Consider the following 23,774-nt stretch of genomic DNA (forward strand, 5'->3'; position numbering starts at 1 on the left):
TTTAACGAAAAATTCGCATTGATCGCCATATCAAATCGACCTGGTTTTCACGACGCTAAATAAATAAATAATTCGAACTAGAAACTAACGATTACGGCACAAATGATAAATAAATATACACCCAAGTTACTCACCTTTTATTGGCACAATTAAAATATCACAAGAGGAAAATGGAAAACGCGTTCTGCCCTCGGCGTACACTATCCAAGCGTCGTGGGTACTTTTTACACGATGGCCGTAGTGCTGCGCGTTAACGATCGACCCGTTCTGCGAGGGGATAACCGGGATATACGGAAACAGTGTGCTCGATCGTGGGGAGACGCGGCGCAGAACACGAAGTTTGGCCCTTTGCGCAACAAGATACGAACAGTGGGGCAAAGAGAACGGTCGGTTAACGCAGGATCGTACGAAGACTTTTAGAACCCGAGACTATTTATAGGGTCGCACGACATACGTAAAATTCATGGAAATACATGCACGAGGCACGGAAGATGGTTTGGATGGAAGATAGACGACGCGACTAACAACGTTTCACGAGGAAACGCGATTCGCGCGTCTCGATTGAACAGGCTAGAAATAATGCACGGTAGCTGGCATTATATACCGTACAGAATTGAAAATTGTATCGGTCGCAACGATAGAAGACTCGGGTAATCTATGTCTTTGACTAAACGTTCGAACGTTTAACGAAGAAGCTTCGTCGCGGAAATTGTTTGAACGATAAAATTGATACGATCCTGATTTTCGCCGGTCTTTACGTTATTGCAATTCGTGGCGGTGGTAGGGATTCGCGTGGACGTAGTAGGGAGGATGGCAGATTTCCGTTGAGGGGGCGCGTTTACGAAGCGACGTAGCGCGGCGGGAGAGGCGAAAGGCGGCGCGGGAGAAGTGGAAAGCCGGGAAGAGAGAGCCGACGAAGGGAAGAATCGGGGTCCACAACAAAATCGCTTAATCGCTTTGCGCCACCGTCCGCAACGGAACACGGGTCGTCCGCCGCCATCACGGTGCCCCCTAGCGTGCATTTATGTCTTTCTCTTTCTTCGTCTCTCTTCGTGTGATTTGCTACGCCACTCGGTGCCGCGACGCGCGACGTTTTCACGGACAAACCAAGAGTGACAGCTGCCAATCGTCAACGCGGTACGTGCTTCACGCGACGAGCAGCAATTGTCCGTGTGTCATTTCGCGAATACGTAAACTTTTGTGAAAATCCGTGGTTAGTTTGGCCGTTCCGTACGTAGTCGCGTGTTACGAGTGCTACAACCACGGCAAAAGTGAGTGTCTCCTGTGAACCTCGGCACGGGGTTGCCAAACATCGGTTAAACTTTTGCTTCGGTCGTGATTTTGTTCGTAGGTCAGGTGATGGTAAGGTAAGTCTACCGGCAATAATTTTCCGCGATATAATTGATTGTTCCGTCTGGTCGAAAACGCTTCGAACCAGATCTCGCGACGTGTTGTTCAAACACACTGTCCGTCCGATGATAGATACTCACACGTTTCTTCCGTAGCGAGCGTTTCTCGATTTTTCACCTCTTTTTAGCTGGCGCGATCGGCGACGATCGCGTACCCGATTCGGCAAAATTGTCCCGATATTTTGCATCCCGCTCACGCGTGCTCGCGCGTGCTTACGCGTATTGTTTTGACTTTCGACGGTTCCGTGTACCGTGTGTATCTCGCACAGCTGGTCAACTCGCGTGCGCGTAGTCGTAGCGGTGTGCGTGACAATGATCTACAACGTTTAACGACCTGTCGTACGAAGCAACGAATTAAACGACCCTCGACGCGCGCCTCGTGGCTCCTCCGCCAAGGATTTGGAACACTTGCCGCGTGTACGTTCGAAACGCTGTCACCGATTACGGTAGGTCACGTGCACGATAACTGCCCAATAATCACCGATTACGTATGCGCAGGAAACGCTTATTTAATGTTTGCGCGCGTTACATGACCAAAACAGCGGTGCGAACGTGAACGATAACGCGTCTCGATATAAAATCGTTTGCTTAACAAATTACCGATCGATAACGGTATAGAAATTCGCGTAAACGTTGCTTCTTTCATCGTTTCTCTTTTATATCGTACATCGTAAGCAGGCATCTCGTCAAATTTTCTACGTAGTTTTACTTCCGACTCGCAACCAGAAAAAAGTATCTTTTATTTAGTAATTTCGATTCGAAAGAATCGATTGAAGCCATTTTTGAAAAAAGAAAGAAAAAAAGAAAATAAAGCGGAACACGGGGGTAAAGAAGCGATAAGGTAACGAAGAAAGGCTGCGAAGGAGTGCGGGAACGGGAGCGGAGGATGGGGGATGGGATGAAAGGAAGGTAAGGAAAAGAGGTTGAAAAGGGAGGGTAGGGCATAGGTAGGACGATCCGCGCAGATGGAACGAAGGGAAGCGAGAAGAGTTGAAAAGTTGGTAGTACATATTTGGAAATCGCGATACGCGATGGAGCATGCTGCGTATTTATGAAACGTCGGGTAAAAGAATGGCGAGAACGATCGGAGCACGAGTAGGTAGTCGACTTTTCTTCGTGATCGTATGGCGCCTCGCAACGCGACACGACCCGACACGACGCAACGCAACGCAACGCAACGCAACGCAACGGTTTACCTGTACAGTATACATTTGTGCTCGCGGTGCCGATGATAAAGAGAAATGTTGCCTAGAAAGCAGGTCTTGACCGAATCTAGGCCACCCTGATGGCGCGTACACATTCTCCACAATTTTACTGTTCCTTCTCTCGGCCTTGCCGCGTTCGCACCCATCGAGAGAGCTGCACCTTTTTCTCTTCCCTCTTTACCTTCTCCGTCCCTATCCCTTCCATCCGTCCGTCTCCCTGTTACTCCTTTTCTCCTATTTTTTCTTAGAACGATTCAAGGCTCGAGTTCTGGAGGACAACCGGCTACGAGAGGATAACGTTAAAGAACGTAAAAATAAGTTTAACGTTAACAAATTTCAGGTTGTTACTCGCGACGATTTATAGTTGACAAGATTGATTAGGTTTAACCAGGGAGGCCTTGAAACGCGACCACCGGGGTTAGACGCGAAAACGGATACGCGTCGAAAAGATAGCCGGTGAAATATCGCGAATCGCGCTAATAACCCGTGCTCTGGTACGGTCATTATTGCGATCGTTTTTCTTTTTCTTTCTCTTTTCTTAATTTAGTTATTATTAATTATTATTATCACTGTTGTTTATTATTAGCCTTTATTAAGAGTAGCGTTATCTGTATATTTATCTATGACATTTGTTTGTAGGATGGAATAAAAATGAATAAAAAGGAAGAATATTATGGGCATAATTGTGTGTTAGAGTATCGTTAAGAGAAAAACCTCGAGAGACGAGATCGACCGTTTTCATCGAGCCGCAAGCGGAATCGCGCGTAGATGACTGACAGTGGGGCGATCGAGAGCGACCTAGAAAGGTTTCAAAAGACATTTTCCCGTTCACCCACGTATAAAGCTGTCCTCTCGCTGCAAAAGCATAGAGCCACATAACGCGAAACTTCGTATAGTTATCGAGACGGCAGAAGAGGGAGGAAGACGCGAGAGAAATGGAAAAAGTTGTGTACAAGCGTGAAGAACAGAGACAGGGAATGAAAGGTAATGGATGCAAAGGAACACGTAAAAGAAAGGGAACACGGGTGAACGTATATTTTTCCAGTATAGGCTATATCGCGTAGTAGATGTACGCGCGGTCGCGTTCGCGTTCGCGTTCGCGTTGTGTGCATCTTGGAACGCGCGCGCATAGGAACAACGGAAAGTACGGAGTATAATACGGAGAAAACGTTGGTAAAAGGAAAGAGGCCCCTCTGCCTGCCTTTCCAATCGAATCGAACGCGCCTCTCGCCTTTGTCATTTTCTCTTTGTCCTCGTTTTGGGCTTGTCGTTCTCTCGAGCTGCCCCTGCCCTCCCGCTTTCTTCTTCCTCTCTCTCCCTCCATCCCTACCTCCCATCCGGCCGTCTCTTTCTTTCTTCCTTCTCTTTTTTCCCGGGCTTTTCTTTTTCTTCCGCAGCTCCCGTACTCTTTTTCAGTTTCTATCTCTCGCGATACCGGGGCCTCTGACTCACTCGCAACGACCGAACGTTTTGGTCATTCCCTTCTCTTCGCGTTCTCTCCTTTTCCTTCTTTTTCGTCTTCTTCTTCGTCTGTGCCCCTCTTCTTCCATCTGCTCCTTTACCGTATAACTTGCCCGACTCTTCCTACCCTCGACCTTCTCTTTCTTCGGTTCCCCTTCCCTGGCGTTTCCGTTGCGAACGGAGAAAAGCACGCGAAGAAGGAGACGCCGGAGAAACAGGGGAACGAGACAAAGCGAGAGAAATTTTTCTTGCTTCGTTCGACTTTGTTCGATTCCTCTTTTCACCCTCTGACTTTCCCCTTAACATCCCGTCGACCGCCCTATCCTCTCTCTCTCTCTCTCTCTCCCTTCATTTTTCTTTCCTCCTTTCTTTCTTTCTTCCTTTCTTCCATTTCGAACTATGTACTTTTGCTCTCTTTTTCCTTCTCCTCTCCACTGCTTACCTTACTCCCCTTCCTCGGTAACTTCCTTCGCCACCTCTACCTCCAGCTTCCTCTACGTCAGCATCGCCACCCCACCTTTCCCACCATCGCCGCTACTGCTATTACCTTCACCATCGCCTCCACCGCGTCTTACCTCTCCTCCACAAGCTCCTCCGTTTGCTCGTTCGTCGCCGTCGCCACCGTCGTCGTCGTCTCCTTCTTTACTTTCGTCCCGACTTACTCTACTCTACTCCCTTGAGCCTTTCTTTACCGTTGGCAACCCTCTTTGCTTTCCGCTTCTTACGCCGTTTCACGATCTTCGTCACGCGCCGTATATCCTGTTTCTTTAAAAGCGTTCGAGAAAAGAGAGGAAAGATAGACGGTAAAGAAAGGGAAGACTTTACAGGTCGATTCTTCCGTGGTCTCGTTTTAGCTCGCTTACGCGTTATCTTGGAATCGCGAGTTTTCCGATTTATTCGGAGAAGCTCGTAAAAGCGTCGAAGCCGATCGTTTCCGACAGGGGTTCGTAAGTATAATTTCGTAACGTTATCGATCGCCGAAACGGAAAACGCGAGTAAAATATTATCGATACGCGGTCGGACGAGAAGGAAAGAAAGTTAGGGGCGAAGACGCAAGGATTGAAACGATTGAAACGTACGACGTACGCGTATTCGTACGATACCGTGTCGCTCGATCATTAATCACGTTCAAAGATTGTTCGCGAGTTCATTCTGCTTCTTCTCGCGCGTTTCCGTCTTTTCCGTTTCTCTTTCTCCTTCTCTCGTTCTATCGGTGTTTTTCTTGCTCTTTTTCTTCCCCGTCGTTCATTACATCCCTCTCCATTGCCGTCTGAAAAAAGCAGTTTTGCCTCCTTTCCTTCTTTCTCCCGCCAATCTTTTCCCTGCTGCTCTTTCTCTTTCTCCCCTTAGATTCTCGCTCGCGTTCCCCTTATCTCCGGAGTTTCTCATTGTCTGAAAGGGCCATCTGTCCCCCGGCTTTTTCATCCTCCGCTTTCATCCCTCCGCCGTACACGAGCACACAAAGAAACTCTCTTATCCGCTGTTCGCCACCCTCTCTTCACCCTTTCTCCGGCTCCCTTCTTTTTCGTTGCTTCCGTTCGGTCGAGTACTCGTGCGCGTCTTCTCGTTCGTCGTTGCTCCTTTCTCTTTCCCGACGCGTTCCCGACGCGTTCCCGAAAGGTTCGCCGAACGTCTCGAACGGACGATGGGAAAATCGGTCGAAATTTCTTCGAGAACATAACCTCTCGCGATGTCGCGCGTTCGAGATCGATGCTTGCTCGAAAAGTCGCGTAGGTACGTACATACGTATATCCGAATGAACGGGAAAAAAATGACGCACCCTCGATGCTAGGGAGAAAAGATCCCTCTGGGCAGGCCACGTGCGACCTTGGGCAAGTCCACGTCACCCTCTTACGTTGCACCCTTCGAAGGGACGCAACCCCGATCACGCGTATCTCGGGGGTGGCTTTCAACCCTCGTTTATCTTTACTCCAGAAGGATAGAGCAAAAAAGAAGCGTAGAGCGTGTACGCGCGTGGGTTAAAGGTAAGACGGGTGTAGCGTTCGCTTCGGTTTTCACCAGAAGAATACCGGAATAGAAGAAGCGTCGTTCGACAGAGCCTTTCGAGCGATATCGAGCGTCGATCCAGAAGAAACGGCCAGGTACTCGTAGAAGGATATCGAAAGCAGCAGCGTCCGCACCGGTACGATACGGGGCACGTATCCTATCCTTTCTCCTTTCTTGCGTTTCCACGCGTCACGCGTCGCGCGTCGATTCCTCCGCTCTCCTTCGGTTCCAGTGAAATTGCCGTTTCCGGGTCCGTCTGCTCCCTCCATGTCGCCAACTCGTCCTTCCTCCTCCTTCTTAGCGTCCTTCCCTTCGAAAACACTGTCAACGGCGGGAGGTAAAGCCGGTAGGAAGAACGTATACGCGACTGCTCTTCCAAGTGGTAAAGTGGTAAAGTGGTAAAGTGGTAGGGCGAAGGGGAACAGGTGAGAGGCCGAGAGAGCCCGGTTCTCTCGGAAAGGTGAACGGAGAGAAACGAAGAAACGAAGGGCATTTGGAATGCGGTACTGTTATGCCTTACGGTACAGACAGGACGGAAATTAGGACTGCTCCGACTCGTTGACCACTGCTCGTTATTCTCTTTTCGTTCGTAGTTCGATCCGTTCTCTTCCGCTCGTTTATTCGCGTCTCTCTCTCTCTCTCTCTCCCTCCCTCGTATCGTGCGTCTATATACATATATATAGTATATTCTCTCGATCTCGCGATTCGGAGAACCACGTGGCACAGCGATATCGTCTCGGCGCGGCGAGCCGACTAGCCGTCGTACGCGCGTAACGCGTTCGCGTAGGCGTCGCGTTGCGCTGCCCCGAGATTCGCGGTCGACCAAAGGAACAGGTGCGACCAGCATTATTTCGAATCGAAATAATAATAGTACTATCTAGAAAAAAGTAGACGTCGCGATCGCAAAGTCTGCACGGATTCGTTCGAACGAAGGACGCAAGGTTGCTTACGAATCGACGTTCGCGGAGAACGTAGAGCGATTCGATCGAGAAACGAGGCGCGCGCAAGTCCCGTGGCTCGTTCCGCGAGAACGACCGAGCACGATTTCCGAATTAAACCGCATCGTACGAGGTCGAGATAGAAACGCGATCGAATTCGATCCGAGAGAAATTGAACGTTCGTTCGTTTCGATATCTTTCCGCGATTCGAGCGTCGCGCAGAGGATAATTCGTACGATTAATCGCGATCGATCGTATTCCGTATCGGAAGTCGGAGTCGGAAGAACGATGCACCCGTTTAGCGATACGCGTTCTCCCATCGAAACATCGGTGACGGAATCGGTGCTAGTTCGAGACGATAGCGATGAAAATTTGATTATTTGCTGGACACGGGCGATGGTGCGCGCGCGAGCGTTCCTCGCAGAGGGGAAGGAAAAGAAGAAGAGGTAAGAGGAAAGAGGAAAGAGGAAAAAGGAAGGCGAAAGCGAAGCGGAGGAAACTATCCTGGAAGATTTGAGAGCGTTCCTTTGGAAACGCGGTCCTGACTGGAAGAACCGGCAGGAGGGGAGTAGTCGTTTCCGCTTACGTTTTCCCGGAGAAAGAGCTGGTTGGTCGTCCGGAGGATGGTACGACGAAAGGAAAAAGTCGGAGAAGAGTCGAGGAAGAACGTCGATAACGTTGGAAAAACGTAAAACCCGCAGCGACGAGAAGGAGAAGGAAACGGCGCGTACAGGAGGGTATAAGGAGAGGAAGAGAGGAGAAAGAGAGAGGGTAGAGACAGCTTCCCATCGAGCGAGAGAACAGCATGGTACCGCGTCGAGACGCGGCGGAGAGGAGAGAAGAGTCGCGATGAGGCGAGCGAACGGAGCGGAGCAGAGCGGAGAGGAGAGGAGAGGAGAGGAGAGGAGAGGAGAGGAGAAAAAGAGAGAAGGGTGGCGGAGACCGTGGAAGAAAAGGGGCCACGAGAAAATAGCGTCTTCGCGTCGTAGGGAGGGAACGGGGGAACGAGGGAACGAGTAAATGGAGCCAACGCGAGGAGAAAGAGGGAACGAGAGAGGAGAGGAGAGGAGAGAAAGAAACGATGAAACGACCGAGGGAGCAGGAGGGCGGGAGAAAAGAAAAGAAGGAGACGGAACGAGAACGGTTACGGGGGTAGAAGAAGAGGGAGGGAAGCGTGCTCGTCTACTTCACGAACGGCGGAGAGACGGACGGGGAAAAAGAAAGAGGACGGGATCCGAGGGAGGCGAGGTGAAATTGGACACAAAAAGCTCGAAGAAAAATTGAGATGAATCGTGGAAGGGAAAAATGGAAGGGAGTATTCTCTGAAAGGGAGAGACCAACGCAGTGTCCTTCTTCGAGGCCGCGAAAGAAAGCGCGAACACGCGAGGGATCGACGTCGTCTACCGATACGACGCGCGATATATTTCTCGACTTTCGTCGATTTTCGTCGCTCGACTCGATATTCGATCGTTTCGAAACGCTGCGTCTCCTTCTCCTCCTCCTTCTCCTTCTCCTTCTCCTTCTCCTCCTTCTCCTTCCCCTCTTGCTCCTCCTTCTCCTTCTACGCTTCTTCTGTGTGCTTTCCATTTCGCGCGCTAACATTACCGCTGTTGCCGATCGTTGGAAACGTCGAGCGCGTCGAGAGTGCGCCAACTTTTTTACGCTCCGGTCTATCTACGTACGTATATCCTCGATATAAACGAATATCGTCGCGCCTTCCGTATCGACTACTCGTTCGATTAACGTTCAGACTCGATGCCGTGTCGAAGTTTCCTTCGCGGTTAAAGTTTCACGCGTTTCTACATCGTGGCGAAACGACGGTACGTGTCTCGTTTCGTTTTCTTCGATCCTCTCTCGCCTTCGTCCCGTTTCTCTATGTTGGTTGCGCGGCCGCGTTCGCTTGCCGCGTTCGCTTGCCGCTTTTTCGGAACAACGGCCCACGCGAATCGCCGTTTTTCCATCAAGTCGTCCCTCTCACCCTTCGTTCGTTCGACGATACGTCGCGATCCTGGTACTCGACGCTCGATTTCTTTGCACCTCGATATCAGTGAAAGTAAGAGGAATATGTATCGTTGAAAAGATGTTTGTATAACTGGAGGGAAGCCGAGTAGAGATGTGTGCGCGCCTCGGGCCGCGCGCCGCGCGCCGCGCGCGCCAAAGATCGACCGTCGAGAAAGCGTATCGATCGATTCGATCGGGCACGAACGATCGCGGCATCGATCGAAGAGGTTCTTTCGTCCGTCTGGTACGCGCAGAAACGCTGCTACGCGTTTCGACGAATCGACGCGACGATATACGCTTTCGGCGAACACGCGTGCCGCTAACCGAACGTAATGCCCGACGAACTAGAGCTGGTCTCACTCCGTTTCTTCGAGTCGCGTTACATCCGGTTTTCTCTCGATTCTCGCCAACGTTTTAATTATCCTTTTATGCTCGATCGTCGCGTGTTCGGAGGTTATTTCTCTTCGATCGTCCTCTTGCCTGTCGTCGTCGTCGTCGTCGTCGTCGTCGTCGTCATCGTCGTCGTCATCGTCGCCGTGTTCAACGTTATCGCGATTCGCGTGGAACGAAAGCGCGCGAGAAAATCGATCGATCCGCTATCGATTCGTCGCCACTTCTCGGTCGTTATCGCTCATTATCAGTTCGTCTTCGAGCGGAGCATACCAGCTAACCCAATTTCTAGATATCGACGCAGTTGTTCCCGATACTTGCTGTACCGTGCGACATCGAATTCGTTAAACTTCGCAAACGCCGTGATCGCATCGAAGTCCGCGGAAACTGCGTAGGAAAACGCGCCAACGTCTTTTCAACCCTTCGACGAACGACGCGAATCGACCATTTAATTTCGTGCCGCTCGTCGGTTGATCGATCGATTTCGAATCACAGACAGACAGACGGAGAAAGAGAGAGAGAGAGAGAGGAAAAGGTTACGTGCTCGCGACGCGAAGAAAACCGAATAACGCGAACGAGTAAATGACGGAAAAAGGAACGAAACGAAAGAAGAGCTTAAAGTTTTCGCGTTATCGGCGCGCTTCTAAGCAACTGATAAAAGTCCGTGTTCCTACGGATAGATAAGACGGAATGGGCCGTATAAAAAGTCGCATAGATAGAGACAGATAAAGCACGGTCCACGGAACAGGTGAATATTACGAGACAGACCAACGCCCGAATTTGTTCGTTACTTTTGTCGCGTCGATTCGCGATTATTCGCGTCCGTGAATCTTCTTCCGATCGATCAACGACGTCCGGTAAACGGGTTACGCGTCCCGAACCTCGTTTTTCTCTCGTTCGTACACCTTTCTTTACCCGCGATCGAACGTCGCTCGCGTTATCGTGACCGTTTCGCCGAGTAAAACGGAGAGAGGAACAGAGAGAAGGAGGCTCGATCGTCGTTGCCATCGTCGACGTTGACTAAACCTGCCGTGAAAGTGTTTCTCGATTTCGATACACCGGTATCGAAGAAAGGAAAGACCGGTTGTGCATCGTTTCTCCCTCTATTCGTTCCGCGTTTCTTCCTTCTGTCCCTGCGTTTTCTCTCGTTTCCTCGCGATCCAGCCTTCCTTTACCGATTTCCATCTTTCGCCGAGGTAGCCTGTCTTACTCCGTTAACCGTCGGCCGGTGCCGGATCGTTGATCGCGACTCGCACGCGTAAGTACAACGCGAGAAACATCGCCGATAGAACTTTTTCGTAGCTGCGCCGGATTAGAAAACGAATATTTCATGGAGACGGATCGTTATTGGGGCGTGCACTACAGGTACTGTCCCGCTTTACGGATCGATCTCGAGAAGAAGGAAGAACGTCGTTGCGAGAGACGACTTTGCGCGTTTCTGCGTTCTTGCCTCGTTCCTACGCATTTTCCTACGTTCTCGTTCTCCTCTGTCGCGTACGCGCGACCTACGGAAAGAACGCGCGTCGTCGATCGCGAGCGCGATTTATTCGACGAACTCTATTTCGCTAAGAGCGAAACGGGAATAGCGAGAATGATCCGCGGTGTTTCTGTTGCAGCGGCGGCATGGCCGGGCAGCACTACTGCCTGCGCTGGAACAATTACCAATCAAACATGACGTCCGTTTTCCACCAACTCCTTCAGACGGAAGCGTTCGTCGATGTCACGCTAGCGTGCAACGAAGCTTCCTTAAAGGCACACAAGGTAAGCGAATCGAGAACGAAAGATAAGTCTTATCGATCGTTCGACGAATCTATCGATTTTCCTTCCTCGTCGCCAGTTCCGTCGATGAAAACTCGCTTTTCGTTCCTCTACCCTCTCGATCTTCGTTCGTATCAGTGATCCTTCTGTTTGCGCAGGTGGTATTGTCAGCGTGCAGTTCCTACTTTCAAAAGCTTCTGCTCTCGAATCCGTGCAAGCATCCGACGATCATCATGCCCCAGGACGTTTGTTTCAATGATCTGAAATTCATCATAGAATTCGTCTACAGGGGCGAAATCGACGTGTCGCAAGCGGAACTTCAGGTAGGAAATCATTTTAGACACAATAGTCTCTGTCGTTCAGAGACGGGTTTTCCTTATTTCGGAAAATAACCAGCTTCTGTTTCGAATCGAAACGCGTTCGTAAATCGGCTAAACGTTCCGAACTTTCTCCCTTTCGTTCGTCGCTTCGCGTTCGCGTCCGATACCGGAACACGGTGAACGTTTTTACCGACCGCGGAAACGAATCGCTTGGCTGGTCCTACCGTTTTTCTGTGCCTCTGCACATCCATCGGAAGTTAACTCGATCCCTGTTTCCGTGTTCCGTGTTTCAGTCCGACGTCGCAACACGGATTTCTAATTTACCGATCGAGATTTTCCGGAACGCACCTGTCGTCGGTAAAGCTCGTTACCGTGCTTACCATAAGCGTGTTTCCCAGATGGCGCGTAGACTCGTGGCGCGTTAACTCGATTCTTTTTTACCGGTTTGCGTTCGACGATTCGAATCTTACCCTTCGGTATGCCTACTTTTTATCGCTTTTTTTTTTCCTTAATATTCTCGTATGCCCTTTCGCGTCGCGTACTCGTACAAGCTAGAAATCGTTTTGATCGAATAGTACTACTGCGCGCCGTGTTCAAGATGCCAGCTAAATTTCTATGTACGAAAGAAAGTCGCGCGACCGAGCGTCGTTTACCGAGAAATCGATGCTTCCTGTCGGAGAAAGTAAAAGAACGTAACCGCCAAACTAAGAAAAATTAACCTTGGATAGCTACGCTCGGAAATCGAAGTAAATCGTTTCGTGTTCATCGATAAAAATTCGCGCGAATAATCCGTGTTCGTCGCAACTTTCGTCGTTGCTTTTACTTTCTCTTCTGTTCGTTTCGCTCGTTCGTATCGCGAAGAAAATTCGACATCGAACGCGCGACTGTTTTCGATAGGATGCTACCATTATTACGCTTTCCACTTTCGCGAGATCAATAAGACAGTGTTGAACCTCGTCTCGTTAGATTCCATTGTCCGGCAATCAAGCTGCTACTACTACCGCTACCGCTGCTACTAATACTACTACTGGCACCAACACGTGTCCCGGCGCAGTGACACTCAACCGACGTATCGCCGCAACGATCGATCTCGATATACGTATTTGCAGGATCGTTCTAATCGTCGCGTAGATCTCGTCTAGATTAATCGGAAACTATCGTTTTTCTACGCGTTCGATCAGTTGCGCGATACGATTACTCGTTACCGTAAACTCGTTAACTTTAAAAGCCGTTCATTTCCCTGGGGGACGAATCACTTTTATTTAGTAATTTAGCGCGGTAATTCGAAAGGAATCGAAATATCTTTTCATCCTTGCGAGCGAAAATATGGAACGTAGATACTCGGAGCGTCGTTATTTTACCATTTTTTTTTATCTCCCTTTTACTCCAGTCCGTGAAGCAAAACGTGTTGGCACGCAACGATGCTCGTGCCCCTGATCGGTGTTGTTCGTTTAGAGTTTAGAGTTTCGTATCTCGCTGCCAGCGTTCGCTTCGAACTCGATTCGCGGCTACTCGCCAGTGAACTTGCAAAACGATTTCTTCTCGAACGATTCTCTAATTCGGTAACTCGATAACGCTTCGCCCTCTCTCTCTCTTTCTCTTTGTCTCTCTCTCTTATATCCTCTCGATGAAACCGCGTTCGAAACTTTTGTTCGATACCTAGGAGACTTTCCGTTTCGAAGAAGAATCCACGTCCTCTTAGAGCGTTTGCGTGGTCGAAAAGCGCGTATAGTCTTGGTACAACGAAACGCGCAAATGCGTACGCGCGCGTCGCCGTATCGCGATTTTACGTACGATGCCACTGTCCGATAGTTGCTCGCGTCGACGATCGACCGAGGATCGACCGAGGATCGACCGAGATCCGACATAGGAATATCTTGTTTTCGTTTTCTTTCGTTTCGATCGTTTCGATCGTTTCGATCGCTTCGATACCGAATCGTTCGTATTTCATCGGCTGTGTTCGTTCAAGTTCAGCGGGAAACCTAGAACGACTTATGTAAGTATACGCGACCAGGCGAGCAAAGAGCGCCTCGAATATCGCGGGAATAAGGATAGCGTTCTCTAGTGACCTCGTTCTCGATCGGTATCTCCTTTCTTCGAGCGGCCCGAGAGAAAGAACCACGGACGTCGCGTCGCGTCGCGTCCTAACGAAATGAAAGATGAAGGGACACGAACGATCGGTATCGCCGTCGTTCTCCTTTCTCTTCTTCCCCTCTTCGTTTTCTTCGCCTTGAACTTGAACGCGATTTTGCGAGAAATTTATTCGCGAAACGAGCAAAAAGGATATTTCGCGAACTATCGCGAATAAAATAGTTTTCTGTGCTCGTCGATGGACGCGAATTATCGAAAAGCGAGTCGAAAGATAAAGGAACGAAGCGAAACGGGAAGAAACGAGAGAATTGCCGCTTCTTCCGGCGACTGTACACGCGCGGTTTCTGCAACGGCGTGGCGTGCGTGCGTGCGTGCATGCGTGCAGGCACAGTTGCACTTTATTCGCGTATGCGTGTGCGTCGAGAGGTGACTGGAGCCGCAGATTCCCTTTGTCCGCGTACAAGCACCGCAGTTTGCGACTCGTGTCCTCTTTCTTTCTTTCCTTCTTTTCTTTCTCGGACCAGACGCTACTCTTAATACCGCGTCCTCTGTCTCGCGTTGCGTTTCGTTTCGTTTCGTTTCATCCTTTCCCGAAAGCGACCATACCCTCTTCCCTGGCTGACGCGCGTACAACGTTTGGCTCGTGTCGGGTGAAATAGAGTTAAGTCGAATCGACACAGGGCCGATCCGAAAGGCCTTTATTCCGCGCTCGGTTCCGTTAAGTTTCTTCGAACTATATCCCGCGTAAGATTCGCTATATTCGACGAAAGAGCTCCGGTCCGCGAGCACGAAAATATTCGTTCTTTCGATTCGTTCGCGGCGTATGGGATCCTAAGTTTAGGCATACGCCACTGCGACGTTTGCTTCTCTTTCTTCTTCTCCCCTCCAGTCGCCTCTCTCTCTCTCTCTCTCTCTCTCTCTCTCTCTCTGTCCGATAGGCACGCATATATCTATATACAGTCTCAATCGGCACGTTCACGCGAATACATAACGCTACCTTTGTCGCGCTCGCGTTAAATCGCTTCTGTCCTTCCTCGGTCTCTCGCAAACCTTGCATCCGTCTTCGTCGCGCATTCGAGAAACGTGTTCCGGCTTTCGTCTTTTCCATCGCGTCTCGTTCGCGTCCGTGCAGATCGTATTTCTGTTCTCGTTCGGCCACGGGAAGTCTTGTTCGCTCCCGCGGGAACCGCGGCGCGCGTTCGTCTTCGTTGCTCGCTCGCGAGAGACGAACGCGTTTCGCTCGTACACCGCAGACTTGCTTCTCCTCCGATCCCCGTTCCCACCCTGGTGCTTCGTGCTTTCCGTCGGCCCTCCCTCCGCCGACCGGGCTACCCGGCGTTGCCCCGCTCTCCTCGCCGCTTTCTACCGACTATCCAGCCGCCCGCCACTTTCAACCCCTTTCCCCGCAGTCAGGGACTGGTCAGGTGTGCTCGCTCGCTCGCTCCATTCGCGCGTACGCTCAATCGCTCTCTGTCCACCGTCGAGCACGCATCCCCCGCGAGTCTCTTCCTCGCGTACGCGCTCGAGCGCGGTTCAATCCGTCCTTGTTCGTCGCGTCGGCGAATTTCGCGGCGTCCTCTGCCACCGCCGCCGCCGCCGCCTCCTCCTCCTCCACCTCCTCCTCTTTCTCCTCTTTCTCCTCTTCCTCCTCTTCCTCCTCCTGCTCCTCCGGCTCCGACTCTGGTTCTGGCTCGGCCTCTGCCTCCTCCCGCTCTTCGCCGCGTCCTCTTCATCTCCTCGCTCCTCCGAATGCCGTGCGCCCTCAGCACGGAGCGCCGAATGCCATTTCACTTTCGTTGGGCTTCGCCGCGTAGGAGATCGGGCCCTGCCAGGAATTATCCTCTCGTTCTACGTGGTCGTAACCTCCTCGTACACGGTTTCGTCTGGCTTTTTCACGACGTCGCCTCTACTAACGCCGACACCACCTCGTTTTCTCGTCGTAACCGTTCTGTCTCCTCTTCTTTTCTTCCTCCGTCTCCTTTTCCGCCTCTTTCTTCTTTATTTCCTTTCGCCTTCTCTTTCCTTTCTTCATCTTTCTCTTTCTCCTTCTCCTTCTCCTTCTCCTTCTTTCTTCCTTATTCTCCTCCTCTTCCACTTCCTCCTCCTCCTCCTCCTCCTTTTCCTTCTCCTCCTCCTCCTCCTCCACCTCCTCAACCTGCTCCTTCTCTTCTTCCTACTTTTACATCTTCTTTTTTTCCCTGCTTCTTCTCGTCCTCTTCTTCCTCCGTCCGCGTCTCGATATCCTGTTCGTTCGTTCGTTTTTCGCTTTTCCTTCCGTTCCTCCTTCCTTCCTCTTTCCGAACGTTCGACTTCCGTTCTTCGACCGACTTTCTCGCTTCTTCTTTCGTCCCTTTCCGATCCTGTTTCCCTTTTACTCGGTCTCGTTCGCGCGTACCTCGACTCGTTCAACGAGGGACCGTTCGACTACAGACTATCGCAGTCAGGTGAGTGATAAACGATACAACTTCCTTCGCGCTAGGACGGAGGAGAGCCTTGGAAGGCGCGCCGCGTCGCGTCGCGTTATTACCGCTTGCCATAGAGTGGGCATTGCTCCGATGGACTTCTTGCAACAAAGAGGGATAGTGTGACTGGGCGACCCACGGTGATTCAGAGAAAGAGGAAGGGGCGCCAAGGGGAAAACCGGAGAGAGAGAGAGAGAGAGAGAGAGAGAGAGAGAGAGAGAGAGAGAGAGAGAGAGAGATAGAGAGAGGGAGAAACAGCCAGACGGATGGACGGAGAGAAACAGAAAAAGAGAATAAGAGGAAAGGAGAAAAAGGGAAAAAGAGAAAAGGAAGCAAAAGTTTTACAGTGGATACGCGACAATGTACTACGGACTACTGGCCGCCGAATCTTGAATAACCGTATCTCGCACGTGAAACCTCGTGCTTTTAAAGACGTTTCCGGCAAACTTGCTCGCTCGTGTCTTCCGGACGAGAACGAGTCGTCGGTTCGCCGATCATTCGCGTGTGGTTCCGAGTTATCGCGTGAAATTCGAACGCCGCGAAGTCGTGATTTCGTGCAAGTGCCTTTAAACGGAACGTCCACGCAACGACCGATGTGACCGGCGTGTGATCGATGCGACACCGGTGCGACGCCGAGCCGAATACGTTCGCCAAGTGTTTACGAAGTCTGCGACGTTCCGATGATCCGCGTCGGAATAAGTACATGCACGGATTACGGTACGCGTTACGACGATCGAGTGTGTGTCGCGTGCAAACTCGTGTAATCGTCGAGCGTAACGTGCTCTCGATGCTAGAGTATTTGCCAGCGTATTTCCCAGCAAGTTCGTTAAACGCAGGTACCGTCGCGCGACTCGTCCAATTAATATTTCGAACAGCGATTCGAGTTACCGCGACGAATCGAGTGCAATAATCGTGACTCGACCGAGTGCACGCGTCGTACGCGCGTACGTTGCTTTTCCGCCGGTGAAAAACGATCGAAAGTTAGTTCTGCCGCGTCCGCGTCCGCGAATTCGTCTTCTTTGCTTTCGCAGTCGCGTTCGTAAACAACGTTACCGTGTCACGGTCCAGTCGCTTATTTCGCGTAATTTCGCGTAATTTCGCGTAGCGTGTCGAGAAAGGAAAGGGGAAACCTCGAAACCGAATGTGGAATATCGCCGAGCGAGAATCGATATTCCGATCGCGAACGAGATCGTTAAACGCGCGTAAATCGGAGGAAAGGAAGGGCGACGATAGAAAAATCAGGACTAGAATGTCTGTGTATGGACGGAGACGCGGCGCGATCTTGCCAGTTGCTCGAAGAACACGTGGTAGCCAGTCGCGCTCCCATTGAGAAAGGAGGTTATGTAGCGTGGAGAATAAGAGAGGAAGGTTATGCTCGTGACGCCCGTTACATTATCAATTCCGTTATGACGCTGTATTCGTAATAGCGGAGACGACCCTACGACCATCTTTAGGGATTCCCCCGTGGCCGTGCGTACTCCTCGCCGCCTTCCGCGTCTTTCCCCTTTCTTATTCTCTCTCGGTTCTTCTTTCGACCCTGAATCTCTTCCCTACAGGTATACGCGCGTAACGTTCCTTATACCCGTCTGTCGGTACGGTCTTGCACGAACCGACCCACCAACCACCCCTTCGCTTCCTTCCTGTTCTTCGAGAGCGTTTCCACAGTCAATCTTTTTGCGGATTTACACCTGTTGGACTTCTCCTTCTATCGCCGCCTTATTTCTTCCCACGAAAGAACTTTGTCCCGCGTCGGGTCGCTCCGCTTTCTTTCCTCCCTTTTCCTCGCGAAAAAAATCAACTTCCCCGTTACTCTCTTTCTAAGCTAATCTACCACGTTCACTTCCTCGTTTTTTCCTCGTTTTTTCCTACGCTTCGTAGCTACAACACGCGTTCGAGAAACCGTGGACGAAACGGTCGGCGAGCGTCGCGCCCACCGCGTTCTCCGACCGTTCGCCGCCGCTATCGGGCATAAAATTTTTCGTCGAAAATCTGCTCGCCGTGGTCGACGAACGACGCGAAACGGAGGTAGTCAAGGTAGAGATTTTTTTTTTATCCGTCGTCTCGCGTCAATTAGTTTGCGATAATTGGTCGGGCGATGCCCTTGAACCCTAAGTATTGATTGGTGAGGTTGGATTCTGCTGGTGGCTTTCCCTCTTGCCTCCGAACCGATGGCACCACCCCTATGCATCCACCGCCGAACCAGCCAACTACCCACCCGGTCCCTCACCCCTGCACCAGTACCCGCACCGCGCTGCTCTACCCGTCGTGTCTAGCATCCGTGGCTTTCCGAGTGCCGCCACCGCCGTCGTTTGTCGTCAAACCCTACCTTTCGTTACTCCTTTCGTCTTTCGCCGAATTACGAATTTCCTTCTTTTCGATTCGCTCGTTTGTCCTTTTAGATCGGATCGGATCGGATCGGATCGAGCGTGTCCAACGCGCGAGTTCGATCACCTTGGAACCGATACCGCGACGCTCGCGAGTCCATGGCTCGCGAACCTTTCCACGAGGTTGTACGTATTCGCTCGCGCCTAGGGGATGAAAGGAAGCGCGAAAGGGGCCGGGGGTAGTAGAGAGAGGAGAGGAGACGCAAGAGACAGGATATACGCGGATAGAAACGGTTGGAAGTCATACCGGTGTCGGTACCGCCGCGAGTGCCGAGCAAAGAGAATCGGAGGTTGGGGTGGTCGATACGGCCCTGGGGCCGCGACAGCCACGTCGGAGGCCTCCCCATTCTTCCTGCAGGCGTTTTTGCCTCTGTACTCCCGCTCCCCGCTGAACCCCGTCTCTCATGGCGTGCGCGCGTCCCTCTCTATCCCGCTCTCCCTACCCCTCTCGCCCCCTCGGTTGCTCGCTCGATCGCTAGTTTAGTCGCGATCTCTCTCCGTCGTTGCGCCGCTCTCCCTCTTCTCCAGCCATGCCGTCCCGAACCTAGTCCTACCCATCGCCACCCAGTTTTCCACCCACGCTCCGCGTTTCCAGCCGCCACCGACACCCCCGGCACAGTCTGCCTAAACCTCCCCACTCGAGACCTCTGCCTCCATCCTCTAACTCTTCCTCTGTTTCCTCACCCCTTCTAGCCGTGTCGTTACCATCGTTGCCTCCGCCGCCGCAGCCGCCGCCGCCGCCACCACCACCGCACCGCCACCGCCGCCATTACCACCATCGCCGTCGTTCTCGTACTGCCTGTCTTCTTGCCGACCCCGCCTAATCGCACCACCCCTGCTTTGATTAAAGAACAGAGAGCTTCAACTTCAACGCGAATCTCGTTCTCGTTTGTTTGTTCGTTCGTTCGTTCGTTCGTTCGTTCGTTCGTTCGTCCGCTCGTATGCTTGCTCGCTCCTTTTGTTTCGTTTCTTCCGTTCTCTCTACCTTCTACTTTCTTTATCCCCTATCCATCTTTCTTTCGACTTTTTCCGAATTTACGCTTCTCCCCTAGTCGTTTTCCAACATTCGCGTAGAACGTTGCGATTGTCGCGATCGAAAGTCTTAGTTTCGATCCAGCACGTGGCTCCCGCTTTTTTTCTTTTCTTCTCTCGCGTTTCGTCGCCTCTTCTCGTCCGGCGATCTGGCTCTGGTTCGTAGTTCTCTTTACGCGGTGTTTCCAAGGTTAAGATCGAGAAAGAGCGACGAGACGGATCGCGCGTTTCGATCCGGGTCGACGCACCGCGCCGAAACCGAATCGCGGAAACTGATCGTAGACGGCGGCGGTAGAGAATATCTCTATCCTTTCGAACGAGTCGCGAGAACTGGTAATTTTTCTTCGGAAATATGCGAATCGAGCCTGCTCGATCTTCCCTCGTTTTGCCGATTATTTTTCGAATACCGTTCACCGAGACGAACGCTTTCGTATTTTATCCCCGACCTGATCGGCGCGCGACTAGGTCGCGTTCGCGAATTATATTTACACCGAATCGCTGCGAATCCAACGAATATTTCGATAATCGTTAGTGCGGTATTTCAGCGACCTTCTAGGTAAATATTTCGTCGTTTCCTCGTTAATCGTTATCGATGTTCGAATAGCTGCGAGCAAAAGCGTTCGACAGAGTTTCCGAGCTTTCTCCGCGTAACGTATCTGTTCGAATAACGATCGTAAAAGCATATACGTCGGAGGCAAATGAACAGGAGCGTAACGAGAACGAGAACGTGAACGAGAAGGAGATAAACTGGATCGTTTATATCGTATCGTTGCAGTCGTTGTTGAAAACGGCCGATCAGCTGAAGATCAAGGGACTCTGCGAGGTGCCGGAAAGCAGAGACGGTCCACCCTCGGTTAGTCTGAGTTCGCCACCGAGGGAACCCGGAACTCCTAGAATAAATTTCACCAAACTGAAGCGACATCATCCGAGATACAAGAGAGCCAGAACCAGCTTCGAGCCTCGAGCAACGGACTCGAGACACTACGACAGGTACAAAGAAGAGGAATCGAACGAAAATTATAATCGAGAGAACAAAGAGGTAAGCGCGTTAAGTTTCTCACCCCCTTCACCTTCGACTCGTTTTTTACCGCGTTAACGCGTTTTGCAGAACCACAGAGATTGGCAAGCGGACGATGAAGAGTGCACGGAAGCAACCACCGCAGCAGTAGCCTTGGAAACTTGTCAGCGCAACAACAACAACAACAACATCAACATTGCTAACACCAGCAACATCAACAACAACAACAACAATAACAACAACAACAACAACAATAATAACGGTAGCAATAGCAGCAACGGTAACGCCACCAACAATAACAACGGTAAATCGTCGATTGCTTTGGGCTCCCCACGCCTATACACCCTTTTTAGCATTCGTTTCGGCTTTTCGTATTTTTCTCGAGCCGCTTACCGAGCAAGAAAGGGGTCTAGGCGTGGGTCAATTTACGATTACGCGGAACAGCCGGTTTTCACTTTAAGTAAAAAGGTGACATGTTCTGTCATACAGGACTCGGTCATTATGGTCACCATCCGGATCCTGGAGAGGTCGATCTGCCTCCAGAGACCCAACCTACGCCGCCTAGCGCCACCTTAGTCGGAACCACGATCACGCATCTCAGAGATCCGGATCATCATGCCACAGGTGTGTGTTTGTGTGCGTGTGCGTGTACGTGCGCGATCTTAGTCGGAATTGGGAAGACGCGTTCGATCGGAACGGCGCGATTCGTAAAAGAGAATGAAACCGTAGCCGACCATTAGACCGAGAGGGAATCAAAATAATTGGTCTAATCGAGCTTAACTAGTCGCGATTAGATTTGCGTTGCTCGGTTCGTAACAGCCCACGCAACCTCGTTTAGCGAACGCATCCAACTTTGTTCCGCTTCCACGGCGCGCTCCTTTCGCGCGATAGCCAGGTAGTCCAATTTTCCGTTTCTCTTCGCAGAGATCCAAAACTGTGACAGTGTAAAGATCAAGTTCGAAACGTTGCACACGATGGATTCGTCGGACACGATCGACATCGACAGCCACATGTCCGATCGGGCGAGCGTCAGTTCGAAGAACGCGACCGACAACGACAACATGATGATGATCACGCCGGAACTGCTCGGTTTAATGCCTTCCGGAAGCTCCGTTCACTCGGATTCCGGCGAAAATAACTCGAGGGGTCATTCCGGACAGTCTACCTCCCACCATCACGGTTCCAAGTCGTGGACTCAAGAGGACATGGACGCCGCTCTGGAAGCGCTGCGAAATCACGACATGAGTCTCACGAAGGCCTCCGGTAATTAAACGACGCGAACTTGTTTGCTCTTTAGAAAGCGAATATTAATCTCGTAAGATTCTCGTAAGTGTTCTTTCTATATAGCCGGTTGTTCGGATCGTTTTAGCGACATTCGGTATACCTTCGACGACGTTGTGGCAAAGAGCGCATCGACTAGGTATAGACACGCCGAAAAAGGACGGGCCGACCAAGTCTTGGAGCGACGAGAGTTTGAATAACGCGCTCGAGGCTCTGCGAACCGGAACGATCTCGGCCAACAAAGCGTCGAAGGCGTTCGGGATACCTTCCAGCACCTTGTACAAAATCGCCAGAAGGGAAGGCATTCGGCTGGCTGCGCCTTTCAACGCGAGTCCCACCACTTGGTCACCCGCCGATCTCGATCGGGCGCTCGAGGCGATAAGATCCGGCCAAACGTCCGTGCAAAGGGCGTCCACCGAATTCGGTATACCGACGGGAACCTTGTACGGCAGATGCAAGAGAGAGGGCATCGAACTCAGCAGGAGTAACCCTACACCCTGGAGCGAAGACGCTATGACCGAAGCTCTCGAGGCGGTCAGGTAAATTTTTCTCTATTTTATACAACTGCCCCTATATCGAGACCGTACGGGAGCGACGATCATCGGTCTCGCGACGCGGTTAATATACGATCTCTCATTCGTTTACGTTTGTCTCAGATTAGGACACATGAGCATCAATCAGGCGGCTATTCACTACAATCTACCGTATTCTTCTCTGTACGGCCGTTTCAAGAGAGGAAAGTACGAAGAACCAGCCGTCGGAGACTTGTCGCAAGACGGCAGCAATCCTCATTTCCATCAGAGTCCTACTCAGAATCATTCGTCCGCCGTACCGGATCAGATGCCGTACCAGGGCAGCTGAAACTTACCTCTCTACTAGAGCGATAAGTTCACGTTCTCTTTGAACTCGTAGTTACAATTAATCGAATGTTTTGGAAACGACGAAACCCATCGACCAAAAATCTGCGTCACCGAACGATCAACGACTTTCGAGCGAACGATACCGCGGCCAAGGATACGCGATATCATCGATACCGGGCAAGGGTACACGAAACCCGCAGTATTAAAGATCGATTACCATAAGCGAATATTATGTATATTGTATGACTTGTAGGTCGAGTCGGAAACCTAGGTTAATTTATAATTTATAAGAATTATTTATAAAAAAGGGACGACTAAAAAACACTGTACAGTCGGGACAATCCCGGTAAATCTCCTTTAGCGCCTAAGTCGTCGATAAGCGGTTAAGCGAGAATAGAAAACAATTAAATATCGCGTTCATTCGAATCGCGTTAAATCGATCGATTCGTTTTACGTTTCTACACGCTACTTTACGCCTTGTTCGAATGTTCCGTTCGAGAGAGAAAGAAAGAAAGATCCTCGTTTCTTTTTAAATTCGCATCCACGAAACAATACTGCCAACTTTTCGCGCGATCGCGAAACGGATTCCTTCGCAACTTCGCGTCTCTCGTTTCACGCAATTTTTTCGTTAAAACGTGCATTACGTTGTTATTTTGTATTTTTGACAAAGGACTGAATAGCATATTTAAGTATAAGCAAACGGGAAAAACTGAGCGCGAACCTACGGGAAGTTTCATCGAGTTTTCGAACAAAAGTGAATGTTCTCGTTCGACTAAACTGCCACGTGTAAAAATCTGTTACACTCATTATTAATTTATCATGCTCACAACTATTATATAAAAACGTATGAATAAACCCGAAGAAAATATATGAATATACTACTTATAAATATATGTACAGTTTATATATTTTAAATTAAAAAGTAATTCAATGAAAAAAATACGTTTATATACTCTTTCTTTTCCCAATGATTCCACTCGATCGATCACCAACAAATATCTTCGCGAAGAAGACATAACCGCGTACAATAACTACATCTTTTACAGCTCGTATCTGTCTTCTAGACACTTTTCAAAGTACTTTACAAGCTTCGCTTTCGAACATTTCCTTATATTCACGCGCGAACTTTGAAAAAATTCCCTTTACCGACACCTAAC

General features: G+C 50.6%; 2 protein-coding genes across 56 annotated transcripts in view; one reads left to right on the forward strand and one right to left on the reverse strand.

Annotated features, from left to right (window-relative positions):
- The window catches only part of LOC100880436 (uncharacterized), a 55,497-nt gene extending 55,203 nt beyond the window's left edge, over positions 1-294 (reverse strand). For all 50 annotated transcript variants that reach the window (XM_076539533.1, XM_076539522.1, XM_076539521.1 and 47 more), the window contains exon 1: positions 135-294. The gene's annotated coding sequence lies outside the window, so the exon portion shown is untranslated. The remainder of the gene's footprint in view (positions 1-134) is intronic.
- A 492-nt stretch (positions 295-786) lies between these two features.
- On the forward strand, positions 787-23,491 carry Psq (pipsqueak). Of its 6 annotated transcripts, XM_012295332.2 has the most exons (10): positions 787-1,367; positions 3,254-3,598; positions 11,028-11,172; positions 11,328-11,492; positions 20,234-20,497; positions 20,567-20,780; positions 20,945-21,100; positions 21,401-21,739; positions 21,846-22,296; positions 22,419-23,491. In XM_012295332.2, the coding sequence occupies exons 3-10, from the start codon at positions 11,035-11,037 to the stop codon at positions 22,642-22,644; spliced, it is 1,953 nt and encodes a 650-aa protein (XP_012150722.1). In that variant the 5' UTR covers positions 787-1,367; positions 3,254-3,598; positions 11,028-11,034; the 3' UTR covers positions 22,645-23,491. The 6 variants fall into 6 exon arrangements, with proteins under 6 accessions (XP_012150722.1, XP_076395629.1, XP_076395630.1 ...); XM_076539514.1 differs by lacking the exon at positions 3,254-3,598; XM_076539515.1 differs by lacking the exons at positions 787-1,367; positions 3,254-3,598 and adding an exon at positions 8,382-8,698.
- Positions 23,492-23,774: the final 283 nt, after the last annotated feature.

The sequence above is a fragment of the Megachile rotundata genome, chromosome 14 (genome assembly GCF_050947335.1).
Source record: "Megachile rotundata isolate GNS110a chromosome 14, iyMegRotu1, whole genome shotgun sequence".
In the NCBI taxonomy this organism is placed as follows: domain Eukaryota; kingdom Metazoa; phylum Arthropoda; class Insecta; order Hymenoptera; family Megachilidae; genus Megachile; species Megachile rotundata.